General features: G+C 46.6%; 1 protein-coding gene across 1 annotated transcript; it reads right to left on the bottom strand.

Moving 5' to 3' along the window:
• Positions 1-4,395: 4,395 nt before the first annotated feature.
• On the bottom strand, positions 4,396-17,057 carry ITFG2 (integrin alpha FG-GAP repeat containing 2). Its single transcript, XM_084226553.1, has 12 exons — positions 15,092-17,057; positions 13,773-13,868; positions 13,298-13,339; positions 12,268-12,445; positions 11,823-11,962; positions 11,264-11,412; positions 10,083-10,177; positions 8,258-8,308; positions 7,707-7,798; positions 7,083-7,200; positions 6,323-6,496; positions 4,396-6,175 (listed from the first exon to the last, which is right to left on the bottom strand). The coding sequence occupies exons 1-12, from the start codon at positions 15,185-15,187 to the stop codon at positions 6,033-6,035; spliced, it is 1,374 nt and encodes a 457-aa protein (XP_084082679.1). The 5' UTR covers positions 15,188-17,057; the 3' UTR covers positions 4,396-6,032.
• Positions 17,058-17,102: the final 45 nt, after the last annotated feature.

Below are 17,102 nucleotides of genomic sequence, written 5' to 3'. Positions count from 1 at the left end.
TCTGCTGACAAAATCTTGCTTGTGATAGACAAAATACCTTTTGCTATAGGCATCAACTCACCCAGTTTCCAACTCCCACTGCCCTCTAAAAACAGCATGTAGAACAAGGGCAAATAGTCTATACATACAGATACCATGTCCATTACAAATCTTATTAATTTCTATGAGCCATTAAAAAAACCCTCTGAATCACAACCCAAAAGCTGACTTTAGCCCTAACCCAAACAATAAACCCCAACAATGACCCTAAATCTAAGATGTAAGGCACTAAATCCTAATCCTAAATTTAACCCCTAAAACAAACTCTAAAACTTAATGCTAATTTTAACACCTAAATCAAATCTCCATCTCCTAACTATAAAACAAAACATTTAATATAACCCTCTAAATTTAATATTTAAACCCAACATTTACCATCTGACTTTAAACTCAAGACAGAAAACTAATCATAAAGACATTAACCCTAATCCCAAAACCTAACCATAATCCCTAATCCTAATGCTAACCATGAAGCTAACCCCAGCCCCTAAACCTAAGCTCCAAAGCCTAAACCTAACCCCTAACTCTAAACCCCAAACCATGTAACAAAACCTAACCCCTAACCCCAGCTCTAAACATATCCCTACACCTAACCACAACCACCTAACCCTAACTGATGGCTTTTGTCATTCCCACAAGGGGCCTTGTTTCCCTCCAGAGCGCCCTGGGGCTTTTGCTGAGTTTTGCTTTGCCCTGCAAGGGACCCTTTCAGAGTGTCCCAGGGCTTTTGCCAGGCTTTGCCAGGCCCATATGGGGCCCTGCTTCCCTGTGGAGCACCACAGGGCTTTTGTTGGGCTTTGCTGATGCCCAGGCAGGTCTCTGCTGCCTTACAGAGTGTCTGACAGCTTTTGCTGGGCTTTGCTGGTGCCCACAAGTGCATGGGAAGGGGAGGGCGACCAACAGCTCTAAATCCTGGCCACTTCCTCGTGAGAGCAGTGCCTGGTGTCAGTTTTGCAGCTGGGTCCTGCCTAGGCCAGGGTGTAGGTGAGTTGGAGCCTTCAGACTGAAGCCAACAGGAATCTTTCCAATTATTTAAAAGGAGTGTTGTACGGGATCCTATTGAAAACTGCCACGACTTTGAGTTGACAACACTGTTTTGACTACTGCCTGTCGCTTGCAGATACTGCACACTAGCTGCTGCTGGAACTCACCAGGTGCTGTTCCTACAGGTCTGTCTTGGAATAACTGCTTTTGCCCACATCCAGAACATCCTCCAGCCTTTCTGAAGCCTTTCTGTGGATCACAGGCCTCATATCCCAAACCACTAACAGTCCAAGCTCATCTGTGAATTAATGTGCTACAGTAGGTGAAAATCTCCAGCCCTACCTATTCTTCTCTTCTCTGCTTAGTGACTCCTTCTTTGCATCCTGCTTTCCTTCTGCTCACACTGGTGAGCAGAACGCGACAAATTTGTACGTGACAAATTTCCTCCAAAAAGGAATTCTTTCCTTTTTAGAGAATCCTTTTAACACTTGCCTTTTATCCTGGCTGCTAATACACTCCCACATTGTGCCACAATCTTGCCAGCCTTTCCTCTTTGTTGCTAACAACTGCATGTATAAATTTTCAGCCATAGAGAGGGTGTTTCCAAGAAAGCACTAAATTAGTGAGTCCTTTTCTCAGCTCTGAAATCAGCTCCAGGGCAGAAGACATGCTCTTCACCTTCCTCCTGTCCATGTCAGTAGAACACACAGATCCACTCAGTAGAAGTCTCTTTTGTCCAGACATTGAGGAATCTGTTGCCAACACTTATCTTGGAACTTTCCCATCAAGCTTTGCTGCAGGCAGAACTTCCAGAAAAAAAATCCATTTATATGACTAAATGAGAACTGCAGGTCATGATACCATGGCAGACACCTCACTTCAACCCATTCACTAAATCACAGTCTAATCCTACAGGTCAGTACCTGCTTTCCTCACCAACACAGCTCCTGGTGGGTTTTCATCTCCCCAAGTTACTTGGCATAAAATGACACAGTTACTACATTTGACATGTGTATTCTGAATTCTAGCCCATAGATATTTTTCTTTCTCCAAAGCAATTTCGTGTCATTACATCTGAAGCACAACCTCCATTGTGAAAGAAGGAAGTCTTGGCTTTAAAATGTGATTGTAAAATAGGACTTACAACATCTCAAAAGAAGCCAACTCAACTCCCATCTACAAACATGGTCATTTTTAAGTCTTCCAACACTGGGAAGCACAGTAAGTAATTTTTCAGTGGGCTGGCAAGGCTGAAGACTGTCTTAATTGTAGTTTTCTCTTGGAAAAGCCTATTTTACAGATATACTTCCCTACTCCCAATTCCAGTCATCTCTATTGCTTTTGGGAGATAAAGGGAACAAAGAAATAATCTAAAGGTCTTTTTCACTGAAAATCAAAAAATGCTAACACTTCCATACAGAAAGCAGAAGTTCAGTACAAACTGCCAGCTCAGAGCAGGACATAGGCACAGGATGTGTCCAACACTGGCTTCCTCGTGATGAGACCTGTCCCTTCAATATAAAAAATGGAATGCTATTATTTTAGGGATAATCTCTTTGAACCACCTTGGTGGTCAGTTCCTATCAGAGCTGCTTTCTAATAGAGTGGGCACAGCAGCTGTGGAAAAGTCTACAGGGAAACACCTGCCATGGCAAATCTCTGGAACAGTGTGCAATACACCCAGGGGTGGGGAGAAGGACTTTTGTCTTTCCTGAGAACATGCACTCTGCCAAAGCGCAAATCAGGACCACTTCCATGAGTTTGGGATCACTTGCTTTTGAACAGAATGGGAGCTGCAGCCATCCATATTCCCAGAGGCTTGCTCCTTTTTTCACTACCAGCAGGTGAGCTATGGCATTGATGACCATTGAGCCACATACCTACCTTTGCATTCAATCCTCCTTTCAAGAGACTTCACTGGCACATGCCAGGATACACCTAAAGAGTTATAGAAATAACTAAATTATAGCAGAAAGACCATAAAATGAGGGCAGGGATGGAGAGCAGGTTTATTACATCTCAGGAAAATAAGGCAACCCCCTCCCTTTATTTTTTCGCTAGTAAATTGAGCATCAGAACCAAAGCCATGAATCATTTATCTGCAAATACCCCCAGTGCCTGAGAATACTGTCAGACTCCTCGCTTGCTGTGTGCTGGCACTAGGACATACAAGGGTGTCCTGCAAATGCTGCCCTGTTGAAAAGTTTCCCAGCACCAGCAGGTTATGCCAATCTGCTGGAGAAGGATACAGCAAACATTTTCTGCTGTGTGGGAAGGAACCACTTCTAATTCCAACTCTGTGGCTTTGTGTCGGCTGGCAAGGACAAAGAGACAATTAGTTACAAAGAAAGTATAATGTAACTCCATCACTCCAGAGACAGAGCCTTAAGTGGCTCCTTCCCTGAGAAGATGGACACTTCACAGAAAAACTGTTGCCAGTGGAAGTAGCCCGAATAACAGACTTCAGGAAGTATTTGGCACTTAGGAGTTCAAGGCAGGAAAAAATAAGGAAAGCCATCTTTTGGTCAAGGAACCGTACAGATGTTCACTTAATTCTTCTGCAGAGTTTTCATTTTCTCTTGTGCACAAGGGGCACAGGAGCAAAATGTATCTGCAAGTTATTATGTGCTGCACGCAATATAAAACTGTCAGGGGAAGCCCTCAAATGTTAGTATTTTTCCTCTCCAATGGTTTTTAAGAGCTGAAAAGTTTTGGGGAACAGATGTTTTTGTAGTGTCTGTATTTTCTCACCTCTGCTTTTGATAATGTGCTTTGCCTGGGCCTGCACAGGAATTTTATCCTCAGGCCAGCAAAAGAGGGTTGGGGTGCACAATACTTGCAAGGCTTTTGCCCCATTTTCTTTTAAAGATGGTTCTTAGAAAAACGTCATCTCTTCCTCAGTAACCGTTTCCCATTCTTTGTCAACAATTAATAGTCCAACAGTGGATCAGTTTGACCTTCCTTTCTTGGAAATCATTCAACCTGTACAGCAAAGTTTGTTTTGCATAACACAGTTCCAGCCATATGCACCCATTTGTACGCCCCTTGCGCTTGTGTTGCTAATAAAGGTTTATATTTGGTGTTGCTAATAAAGGTTTCTATTTGGCATGGACAGACGGCACTTAGTTGTTCTGTTATGAGTGTAGGCCATCCTGTTTCCCTGCCAGGCCCTATTTGCCAGAAGCAATGGTGATGATTCCTGCTGGGATGGGTGGCTGCACATCTCAGTGTCACAAGAGCTGACAATTTGTTGAGGTTACAGTCTAGGTCTGACAAACTTCAAGACAAACTCCTCGCTTTAGCCCACGAGTAGATGATCCCAGTGGTATCAGCTCTCCACAGCTCACAGACTCCAGCCTTGCTGCTCTCAACACCACTGTAAATAAGCTTTATTATTACTTGAAAGGTCCTGCCTGAAGGGTTCAGCTTTACACAAGCACTTAGTAGGACAGGGGAACATTTAAAAATGCTTATCAGCAAGGCCATTAAAATGGAGAGAAACTTCTACTGCAGTCAGTGAGTCAGAAGATACAGTGGCCTGAGGAGCAAGCTGGCAGGTACAGAGCAGGTCACACAATTTCACTGCTCCATGCTCCAACTTCCACTGCCACCAAATGCAGAGGACAGCACTGTCCTCTGAAAAGCTTATATAAATCTACAGAGGGAAACTGCAAAGAACAGCAAAGGCTTATTATGTAAAGATGCTGCCCTTCTACCACACAGGCGGCTTCAGCAACAGTCACTTTCAGCCAAGGGCAAGACACTCCTTTTCTCTACACAAAGCACTTTCTCCCACTTAGGGCTGCCCTTGGATATTTTGCAGAGTAGAGCACAGCAGGTTTTCAGCCGCCTGCAGGATCTTTAAATGCTGCCACTTGCTCCAGATCACTGAATTGTATTTGCTGTGACTCAGGCTGCTGTAAAGGCGAAGGGGCAGCTTCATCCATCACTCATGTCCAATAAAACATCACACAAGCGAGAGGGGATAATCGATGCAAACCAGCAGGTAGGCCTGCTGCCCCTTTCCTAACAAGCTGAGTGAGGCAAGAGACAAGCTAAGAGAGGAAAAGCACAGCAACAACAGCATGTGGAAAGGTTCATGCCTGGGCTTTTGCAAATGAGCTCCCCTTTACCAGACTCCTCATGCCAGCCAGTGGGACATCACTTCCAGCCCACCTCTTTCAGCTGTGCAGGACTCAAAGCATGACACTCTCCACAACAAGAGGCAAGAGTGGCATTTCCACTGCTTATTGTGGGATTGCCAAGCTCTCATAGTGCCACAGATCCACAGTTAAGTCAGACTGGTGTTACTGACTGCTTCACAGCTGCTTTGATAAGTCACAGCCCTCTCTGGGATCACCCTGCCCAAGAAGATGGAGACAAGCAATGACTCTTGACCAGAGCTGGGTTTGCTGGAGCTGCTATCTCTCCACACCTCATTAGTGCAAGCTGTGCATGTCTCCAGCTACTCATAACCAGTGATTTGAGAGAAACTGCTTGGCAGAAGAGCAGCAGCAAAGCAAAGACACACAGTGCATGGCTCTACTTTAAATACACCTAGGTGGGAGTGAAGGCCCATGCCTGCACCCTAACTCAGTTCCTCCATCTCCACTTCCTGCTCTGTGATTCTGCTAAGAACTCAAAAGTATTCACTGAAGTACTTCTAAGAATAGGTCAAAATGGGGACTTGATTCAGCTGTTCTCTCCATCTGGGACCTCACTGCTCCTTCACAGTGACCAGTGGAGCACTTTAGCTAGTGAGGAATATGGAAACTGGCAACAGAAGGCCTATGTGCAGGATCCTTGGCCTTTTCTGTTCTTGCAGCTGCCTCATCTAAAGGCAAACCAACCCACCACATACAGGCAAGCCTACATCCAAGAACATCCCTTCACAGCCTGTAGACCCTTTCCTGTTTTTACAAGATAGAGAAAGAACAGTCATCTTCATCAGATGCCAAATCCCAGCTGCAGACAAGCTTGTGCTGGCATTAAAGATGTCAGCCTTCTTGTTATAAGGGATCCTGGATGCCACTGCAGTGGGCAGAAGAATCTGTTCCAGCAGGATCCTGTGAGGGGCTGCTGAGATGGTATTTCTCAGGAAAATAGAGTGTTTTGTGAATCAGGTTTCTGACAGCATCAACATCGTTTTTGTCTAAGGAAAAGAGAGAAAACCAGTTGTTAGGCATTCTCACCAGGAAGTGTGAAAGCCTCTTCCTCAAGAAATACTCTGCTTTCCAGCACATCATCTGCCATCTCATCCTCCATCTTTCTCTACGTCCTCTGCTCCTTCCGCACTCACCTACATCCAGCTCCTGAAGGAGACTTTCAAACTCTGGGTCACCATCCAGGATTTTCAACAGGTTGGTGGACTCCATTCTCTCCAGCTGCACATCCCAGTAGATGTAGATCTTCTGGCTGAAGCTGACATAAACAAGGCAGGGACTGTTGCTCCCTTCTTTGCATGCATAGAGGCCTGCAGAAAGCAGAAGTGTGGAGATGTGACTACTTCCAAAAGGAAAGAGAAAGCAAATAATTGACATTTCATGATGAGGTACCAAAGCTGTTACCAGAAAACAGCAAGCACCTGGGCAGAGATATGGGCCTGGGTATACAAAGTCCCTTTGAGACAACCCAAGAAGCTGTCTCTGAACCGCATGAAGCTTGGGGATTTGCAAGCTGCTTCTTGCAGGTCTGAGAGAAGGGATTGAGCAAAGCCAAAACTCAGGCTGGTTTCACGGGCTCCTTATCTCCACTTAAGAGCAGCTTAGAAGTCTGCAAATTCAAAGAGCAGTGTGGAGGACAAGAGACCACTGTGGCACCTCCAAAAATGAGAAGGAAAAAACCCCAAGCGACCATAGATAAGCCTCAGCATCACTTTCTCTCACCATTACTTTTCCCAGATGCCACCAGAGGAAAGACTAGCTGGGCCTTCTGCAATATGCACACAGGGAAATTATTCCCGACTGCAGGCAGAAAAAGGATTCTGGGTCTCCTAGATGGGAGCAGTAGCTTTGAGGGGAAAATGCTGTGAGGGCTGGCTTTGCAATCAGGCTTCCCACCTGCACAGAAGGCACTGACATTCTCATCTGCTTGGAATCTGGCCACAGTCCGATTGTGGTCGATGATGTACGTCTGACCGTCCCACGCACAGGCAACCACCTCCTCGTGCCCATTGCCCTGCAGGAACCAGAGCACTGAGTATTACACAGGTATCCCCTACTCCCAGGGACAGCCAAGAATCTTTCTTGCTGGTTCAGAGATACAACACTAATGTCTAGATGTCACTTCTGGACATCTCATCCAGCTATTCTGCACCTGGAGCTCATCTCTCTTCTATATGGCAATCCTTATATACTGTAAGAGCTTTTAGACAACCAGGGTATTAGCAGTGAGCAAAACCATTCAGCTTTGCAGTAAGATTGAAGAAGAACTGGGGTACAAAAGTTTACAAATGGATAAATGGATGCTGGGTCTAACAGGCAGACACAGCTCAACCTGTTGCAGCTGGACAGACTGACCTGAGTGCAGAATGTACTGCTACAGCCAGAACACTCTGTGTCATCCTGAGATAATCCCAGCCTTTTCCAACTGAGTCATACTCCTTCTGCCCTTCCTAAGTTCATATACACAAAGCCATGCTGAGTTTTTGTCTCCATCTCTCCCAGCCTTACTCAGATACTCACTGTAACATCCAGCTTTTCCAGAGCAAAGAGCTGGTGATCAACCTGAACAGACCAGAGCAGTTTGTCTGCTCCTTCCATCAATTTCAGTGTTCCTGAAGAAAGAAAAAAAACAACTGTCTTGAAAACAATAAAAGAGAGCAAGATGCTTGCTAATGCTAGGCCCTACTCCTTCAACACCCAGGGTTGCTAAGAGTTAGCTGCTAATGGCACAGGGATGGACTTGGCTAAATCCATAGTGGACACTTGACCCCATCTACCAGGCTCCCATTATGAAGCTATACTGCAGCAGTACTGGGCAGGGGGCAATGGCCATGACAGAGTGGAACATAAACAAGCATCTATCCTCACAGCGCCCTCTGTGCCTTCATATAAAATATATCAGCAGGAGTCTTGGAATCAAATTTTCTCGCCTGAACCTTGAAGGGTTTCTGAAGCCCAGGTTCCCTTTCTTTTAAAAATCAAAAGCACTGAGCCCCTGGATCCCTACTTTCAATTAGTGACAGGCCTTGACTGCCCCACAGGATTTCTTCCAAGACACTGGCAGGACTTACCATCCAGAGTACAGAGGGCAAAGAGACCTGAGCCACTATTCTCACTGGAGCCTGTAAGTGCAAAAGAAAATTACTGGCATTGATGCCATTTTGTAAACATCATGCCCTCTCTCTCCTGAAAACAATAAAAAAGATCCAAACCAAGCTGATCCATGCTGCCTCCTTTCCTTGCCCAGTTGTATGCAGGACAGCAGTGACAAATGTCACTAATTAAATCAGATGAGGAGAGTTCCCTGACCACTGGTCTGTTTCAGCCCATCAGTAAACTCTCTACCTAGCTACTAAAAAACAGAAAAGACATGCAAGGTCAAGTTTTAAAAACATGACACTCCGAGAGAGGACTGGAGCTGTATTCAATGGAAGCTGCATTTAACCCTTCCGATGACAACATAGGAGAGGCACTGGCTCCCTGAGGAGAAACCCAGGAAACCTGGCAGTCAGGGGCAAGCCAGCAGGGCTGAAAGCAAGCAGGCAGTTTCCCCAGAGTAGATTAACAACACAAGCCTACCTCCAGTGCCCACAGACAGGTCCAAGCTACAGCCTCCTGTACATTCCCAGGCTGCAAATCACCCCCTTTCTGCAGATCAGTCTAAAGCAAAGCCAGCTGGTTGGCTGCTTAACTGCCCCTCACGATAAGCACCTAGACAGGCTCTGATCCAAGAGATCTGCTGTGTTCCCCTTGGAAACTGGTCAGCATGCCACTCTTCAGCTGTTCCTTTATTGATGGTTCAGCATCAATAGTTTTTTTTCACAGCCTGCTCTTCATCCCTTATTCTGTGTGCCTTCGTTTTTCACAGACATCTCTCAAAAGATGCAAGGCTTCATATCCAGTGAAATAATTGATTTCATGCTCTGTTGACCATGTTGCTCACAGCAGCATCAGAGATGCTGAAAACATGACAAGCTTAGGAACTGGGCAGGAAAGGTCCTCTGAGGAACGCGAAGAGGGTGGGTCCAGCGGATTGCTCTTGTCCACAACCTCTAATTACACTGGACAGGCTGATTCATTCTCAGACAGCACTGCAGGAGGCAATACTTGGGCAGAGCAACACAAGAGAAAGTGATCTCTAATGGGAGTTTTCTGCCTTCTATTATGCCCACACACTCCAAGGGGGAGTGAAAGCTTATTCTCCACAGGTACCAAAGGAGGGTTCAGCAGGTGCACAGGCACAGGTCAGAGCACATGGAGTTAGGAGGGAAGCAGTGGCAGTGTGCAAGAAAAGTCTGGACACAAGAGCAGTGTGTCTGGGCTGAGAGAAGCTGGCAGCTGTGCAGATCTTAGATACATAAACACAACACAGTGGAAAAAACCAGAGGACAATGATACAGATGAAATATGAAAGCAGCTATGGAGAGGTTGGAGCTGCACAGGAGAAAAAGGAGCAGCACAGAGCCACCAGGAATTGAGATTCAAATGCTGAAAAGCAAGAAAGAAGATGAGGCTGTAGGGAGGAAGAGATGCATCTAGGAAATAAGGAGTCATAAGGTGCAGCCATGCAGAAGCAAGGATCAAGGACATCTGTAGGAGCATGGCATGGCAGCCATTCAAACTGAGTAAATGCAGGTCAGCAGAGGCTGCAGAAAAACTCTTGTGCTGACTGAAGGATAAGGACTACCTAGGGAAGGACAAAGGCTATAAAAAGCTCACATGCAAATATCCAACTGTCTTTCTTTGGGAGCTGGCTAAGAGAGGCTGAGATCCCTGTGTTCTTGCAGCAGCCTCACAGGTTTTTTTTTCTACCATAGGAAATTTGATTTCATTCTGTACTGAAAAACCATCAGGGGCAACTGCTGGGCTGGAGACTCCAAGCTGCTGATCTCTCACCTCGGGCAATGCTACCAATGAGATGAGTGGAGACATTCTTGTTGTGAATCCGCCCAGATGTTTGGTGTAGAATCACATCTCGAACGGGGGCCTCGCTGGGGAAAAGAGAAAGATAACAGGGAAAAGTTAGGGAACCACGCCTGGGACTGTCTCAGAACAATTTCAGCAGCAGTGTATTCCAAAGCTCTATAAATCCAGACAGTACCACAGTCTGTGAACAGGTTGACCCCTTTAATGGTAAAGGAAGAAAATGCATGCCACCCCAGGTATTAAAAAAAGTATCCATTTTTAAAAAGACAAACAGAGAATGATTTCATGCATTAAAAAAAAAAAAGAGCTCAAAAAAAGAAAAAAAAATCAGCAAGGCCTGTATTCCAATGAAGGAAAAAAAGGACAGTTTTTGTCATTATTGTTAGAAAAGCCCGGCTGCTTTTCTCTCACAAAATATCTGCCCAGACTGAACAGGTTGGTGAGAGACTACATCTGGGCCTGGCTTCTGGCTAACAGGGTACCATTCCACTGAGTTCTCTAAGACATCAAGAGGACTTGCCTAGGTCCCCTTCTGCTGCAGTTTTTTGTGTCTGCCCTGAAGTCTCACTGAACAGCACAGAAGCACACAAATTCCCCACCAGGGTCCTTCCAGCACCAAGACAGTAACAAGCACCTCACTGCTCATCCTGGCTGCTGCAGTTGTGATTTACAGCACCGGCTGCCAGGGGTCTAATTAGGAAAATTTCCAATTGCATCATCTGCAGAAAACAAGAGAATGAGCCCAGTTTTATCCTGGGCTTCAGGTGTATTTGGTGTGGCCCAGCCTCTCAGCTGTTACCTGCAATCTGATGACCTATCTCTGGAAACCTAAGTCACCCACTTCCCTACCTTAGCTCTCAGTAATAAGGAACCCTCAGGGAGCTGGTTTTGCCACTCTCCTTGCCCAGTTCAAGAAGAGAGCGGGACACAAGGAAAGCAGCAGTATTCATCTTCGTGACAGAGACATGAAGAGTGCTCGTGGAAGCTTGGGTGTAGGCGGGCTTAACTGATGAGGTGCCTGCAGCACAGCAGGTCACTGAGGTAAGGACAGTGACAGCACCCCCTGCTTTGCAACAGTGAAGTGGCGGCACGCCCTTGTAACAGGCACGCCAGTGGCATGTGCTCATGTACCCCTGCAGGAACACCCTCACCTGCTTGGGGCAGATCCATCCCTTCCCGCTGCTGCATCCCGCTGTTCTGTGTCCCAGGTGCACAGCAGGATGGCATAGCCACAGCCTGGCTGGGACACCATCAGCTCTGGTGAGCCATCAGGGCCTGGGTTCACAGACAGGCTGTCCACCTACAGCAGCAGAGGAAAAACACAGATAGAGTCAAGAACTCCAAAAGGTTTACAGTGCTCCCTGCAACTAAATTTGAACATGGCAAATCTTCTGATAGAGCTGAGCAGCAGTTGAACAAATTCAGCTGGAAGTAAAACGTCCAAGTTCAGTAAAAGGGTTGGTTCCCTACCAAAAGCCCCTTTAAAACAACACTAGTATGTCCCACTAATGCTCTCCCATCAGGCAAAAGCAACTGCTTCTCAGACCAACTCCCAGCTGTACAGAAAAATCACTGGGCAAATCTCCTCTCAGGGCATCGACATGACAATTGTTTTGTTCATAGGACTGAGATTCTGTGCTTCTTCTCTTGAAAAAGCCACCTCTTGAAGACTGTATGACAAATACTGCTCTGAACATCCTTTTTCCTTACCTGACCTTCTAGAAGCCATTTCTTCAACAGGATCAGCTGCCCAGAGACATGGTCTGGATTCTCCGATGAGTCTTCCCAGCGGAAGGCACGGACCACCCTGTCAGTGTAACCCACAACCAACTCACACTTCCCATCTCCATCTGTAGGGAAGAACAAAAGACAGCTGGACTCTTTCAAGCCCTAAGAGCCCAAAAATGCAGAAACCACTCTGCTGGTTTCTATAGCTAGCATCCCTGAGGACCCCAACCATAATGAAAGCTCATTAAAACCTCAGAAAAATTCTAAAGTTCTTGTTTCTCCCTTCCATGACTTGGCTGTGGTTTGTTGGAGTGTCAGTTTCAGCAAGGCAGTAATTTCCTCCTGCATGTCCCCCCAACCTTCTCTCCCCACTGTCTCACACACAAACTCCTTCACCCTGCATTCCCACACCAGCTCTGTGGCTCACCAATGTCATTGATGAGCATGACCTTGGTGTTGGCAGGAATGTGCTGCTTGAACACTGGCTTCTGCTCTTCTGCCCCTGCAAGCTCATGGTGGCCTGAAGCATCTGGGTGTTTTGAATTCAGAGAAGTCAGGTCAAAAAGATGAAACCAGCCTTCTGCACTCACCGCCACCACGAAATTCTGTGAGGGAAGAGAAAAACCTTTTAATTCTTCCACTTTTAGAAACTGCAGAAGCTGTCCCACAGCAGGGCAGAGGAAGACACAAGGGTAGATCGATCAAGATCAATGACTGCTACAGAACAGGAGGTTTTTGGCCAGCACATGAACTTCTCTGCGACTGGCAGGGTCCAAACTTCCTGTTCATCTTTGTCAGACTACAGTATCAAGTGGATATGTGTGCAATCCTCAAACAACATGTGGATTTCTCAATGCCCACATCAGCTCTGCTCCCCACTAGAGGAAACACAGCTACAGTATTTTGGGCAGGGTGCCTGAACTGGGACCTTTGGACTCATTGGGTCATTCAACCCCCAGAAACAGCAATCCAACAAAAGGAGTCAGAGTAGACCCAGTGGAATTTGTTTGGGAGTCCAGACTATTCCATGTCTCAGTCTTGTTTAGATGACCTTAAATGCACACAGCCAAGTGGCAGAAGGACCACGGCCCACAGCAGACATCAGCCCAAGAAAGGCAAAAGCCACTGAGCAAAAGGAGCAACCCTCAAACCACCAAAGCCTTGTGGTGCTCTCACAAGGGGGCACACATGGAAATCAAAAGTGCTCTCTGAAGATATGATGGATTTCCTTGCTCTCTAAAACCCACGTAAGGCTCACAGAAAAATACCAGTTACATATAAACAAAGGAACAGTTTAAAAACAGTAGTGCTAAAACTCTATGAGCAAAGGCAGATCCTGGAGAGACAGCACCTGCAACCTGTCCTCCTCCACACTCAGCACTTGACATGACACCAATCTCCTGAACACCTCCCACATGCCCTACAGACACAGCTGGGAAGAATTTGGCTCCTCTCACCTTTCCTTTATTGCACACATCTCCCACGCGGACACATGTGAGCTGCAAAAGAAAACGAGGCCATCCATGAGAAAAGGCAACCCAACCCAGCACCCTGGGATACACCTCTGCCCTACCCCCTCCTCTCCCATAAGGAATCTCTTGAACTCCTAACAGCCTTTTGAAGGACAAGGACAGCAGAGTCAAGGGACAGAAACACAACTGGCCAGAGCCTAGGGCAAACTCCAGGGTGCACAGAGCAGGGTAAAGGTGGGACAGAAGCCCAGTTTCTGTGTTTGTGCATTAAACTGCTCATCCCTTCCAGCCCAAGGGACTGCAGGCAACATGAGGTCTTGAATAATTACATGGAAGACATCAGAATCAGTTCTGGCTGCCATTCCTCCCCAGCCTACATAGCCCTAGGCAAAGGACAAGGATAGCTGGCTGCACATACACCAAAAGGCCCAAGCATTTAGAAAATGTGTCAAGAACTGACCATTCCTTGGCAAGATCGCACAGCCCAGGGCTTGCTATCATCATTCTTGTAAACATAGAGCTTTCCATTGGTGTCTCCCACCACGAGTTCATTCAGCTGTACAAGAAAATTGGGTTAGTAGGGAGAGATCCACAATTATATTAACAGTAAGAATTTCAGAATTCATATCTAAAAATTGCTCTGTGGGAAGAAGCAGCAAAACAAAATGAGTTAAAGAGACAATCCTGAATCAAAATGGAGGGTCTGGGAAAATATAAAAGCCCTAATTTTATTCTTGCAGATAAAAGAGATGGAGAATGGCTCCTTAGAGCAACATCCTCTTACCCACTGCTTCTCCATTCGTTGTTTCAAAGCTGTGTCACTGACTGTTTTAACATCATGTTTGGATGTTAAAACAATCATCATTACTCCATCTCCCATCCTTCAATCTAGATTGACTTGAATCAGCTAAGGAAATTGATGGCAATGACAAAAATACAACCACCCAGGAAGAGAGTGCAAGAACACAACAGATTTACACAGGATGCTCAGTCTCACTGCTGAAGGGGTAAAGGGATTTCAGAATGGTGATTATTTCTTTAAAGAAGATTTCTAAAAATCACCAACCACCCAAGCTGCTGAGCCTACTCCCATTATCCCATCTCCTGCACCATGCTTCTTTGTATTTAAATGGTGTGCATTTCATAACCCCCTGCACACCTACAGAACAACTTTTTATGGGGAAATCTCTTTAATCGTCTACTGCATTGCTAGTCATGACACGTTCCAGGATAAGGCTGTAAAACACCTTGACTGTTGAGGAGAAACAGCTGACATATAGCCGGCTAAGCTAACCTCTTCCTAGCTACAGACAAATCAAAACCATTTCAGGGGCTGACAGCAACACTCCCAATGCGCATCCAGCGATCACACGGTTTAAATGAGACACAGAGACTTGGCTCTACCCTGTTCGTGATCTGCTGTGCCCAGCAGAGCACCAGCACATCCCCACTGCCGTGACAGGCGAGTGTCTATGAGGGAGAAGCGAGGCTCCCCTCGGGCTGTGCACCTCCCAGGGCACACGTAATGCCGAGGGGAGTCCCGACCCGCTGCAGCCCAGCAAACATTCCCTTCGCAGGGGCACTCCTGGGGGGTTATGACCAGGCGCCCGCCAAGCCCGGTTCGTGTGCCCGGCGCTGGAAGCCCCGCCGGCTCCTCCCGACACCGGCCCCGGGGCCGCACAGGCCGCTCGGCGATTCCCCAGCCCCGGGCTGGCCCTGTCTCCGGGGCGGCCCCGCAGGCACCCCCAGCCGGCCCCACCCCGTGCCCCGGGCTCGGACCGTGTCGTTGTCGGCGTCCCCCAGGCAGATGGCGTGCGGGAAGAGGCTGCCGGCGAAGTCGAGCGCCACGCACTGCACGTAGCTGACGGAGCGCATGGCGGGCCGGGCCCAGGCTGCGCGCCGGGCACGGCGGGAGCGCGGGGCGGGGCGGCGGCAGCGCCCGCCCGCCGCCGGCAACACCGCGCACCGGAAAGGATTTACACACGCACGGACACACGGGTGAGGTTTACAAAGTCAGGACTGTAACTGTTTATTTTAAGCACTGCTTTCTTTTTTTTTTTTTTTTTCCTCTATAAGGACATACATAACGAAGTTTATAGTTGAAGTTTACATGCATGACCTCACTCACAAATACCAGTATTGCCACCTTCTGCCGGCAACCAGACCCACTTTTAAAGACAGCACGGAACATCCGTTCAGCTGCCTGAACAGGGCATGTTTAGTGTCCTTAACAGATGTACAATCTCATACATTTCATAGTTTATGTAGTAACAACAAGGGCACAGTGGTACTTTCAAGACTGCTCACACTTAACAACAGATGCACCATTGACTAGATTTTTTATAGATGTGCCACAGAAATCACTTTTTGCTTTCAGAAACATATACAACTATCATGCCAGGAGATTTCTGAAAACTGCTGTTCAACAATTAGAAATTTATCATTAGGACTTGGCCCTATGCTTTAGCAGCAAAAAGTTTCAGCCACAGAGGCTTGTATTTCCAGGAATAATTAGCAACAGATCAAGGTATTTACTTGATTAATAAGTACTCTGGCTTGGCATTCCTGTCCCCTTTAACTGTTTTTCTAGGCCTATAAATCTCTTCTTCTAACCCCGGTTGACATTCACAGTGTTGTTTCCCACAAGAGGGGGTAGTGCTTTGGTATAAGTTTTTCACATACACGAGGCTGTTACTACAATCAGAGCTCATGAAAATCACCCCCATTACCTGGCAACCCTAAGGCTTCATTAGGCAAATGAAATCAGCATTTCTTTAAGTGAAGTGACCTCCCAAGCATCTCTCTCGCCTCTGTCCTATCCCACCCACCCCATGAGATTCAGAGCACTGCAGCTCCCAGCTCTCTAACCAAGATCCAACCCAGCAGCAGGTGCTGAATTTGGTGTCTGGGACACGGGGGCAGGACAGCACTCCAAGCAGCCCTTGCTTGGTGACAATTGCAGGGCCCAAGCTGGGCTGGCACTGCTGCAGGACAGGTACTGGCACCCCCCCAGGCCCCACGAGTTTAAGTGCTTACACAGTACTTGTGTTTCAGCAAAGGAGACCAGGAATTCACATTGTATTACATGTTAAAACAGGGATACTCTCTGCAATATACATACAAATTCCAGCCCATGGCATGTCATGCAAAGACATCTTTCTCACCATAAAGAAGTCTAGTTTTTTTAATCTGCGAGGAACAGATTTTCTACCTTTGCTCTGCAGAGTAGGCAAAAAAATTGCCCCTTCTGCCCCTGTCTCCAAACAGAAACACTGGAGATGCTGAATTTAACACCACATGATAGGATAAACAACAGCTGAGTTTGAGTACTATGTTCCATGCCTTCAGACAAAAGAAGCCCACCCCAACCAAAAGCCCCCACAAAATTCAAAAGCACACCCACCCCCAAACGAGACACACAAACTGCAGAAAGAAGCAGAATACTGAGTAATAGCTTTCTTGTGAGATCTGGGCAAGCAGACATTAGAATCATTCAGGAGTTTGTAGTTCATTAAAAGTATTTGCAATATGTAAGCCATTATCCCTTACTTTCATTTCAAAGCCAGTCACTTTTAGATGTATTGGTTTGGGGTTTTTTTCCCTCTGGTCCAGTTTTACAATGCAGTGGGGTGAAGAGGAAGGTAGCAGTATGAACACAGAACAAGCTCTATGCATAGGTTACAGACTTCCTTTATGCAGAGTTTCCACCAACATAATTTTTCCCTTCTGCAAATATATGGGTAAATACTGTATCAAATATTATGGGAATTTTCTATGGTAATGAACAAAC

The sequence above is a fragment of the Fringilla coelebs genome, assembly GCF_963513975.1.
Source record: "Fringilla coelebs genome assembly, chromosome: 2".
NCBI lineage: Eukaryota > Metazoa > Chordata > Aves > Passeriformes > Fringillidae > Fringilla > Fringilla coelebs.
The sequence above is the reverse complement of the archived record's forward strand: the minus strand, read 5'-3'. Positions and strand labels throughout refer to the sequence as shown.

Coding starts and splice junctions, on each gene's coding strand:
- ITFG2 (XM_084226553.1), bottom strand. CDS start 15,187: ATGCGCTCCGTCAGCTACGTGCAGTGCGTGGCGCTCGACTTCGCCGGC. Junction 7,799..8,257: donor TGCCCTCTGTACTCTGGATG/GTAAGTCCTGCC, acceptor TTCTTTCTTCAG/GAACACTGAAATTGATGGAA. Junction 6,176..6,322: donor CCTTCAGGAGCTGGATGTAG/GTGAGTGCGGAA, acceptor TCTTTTCCTTAG/ACAAAAACGATGTTGATGCT.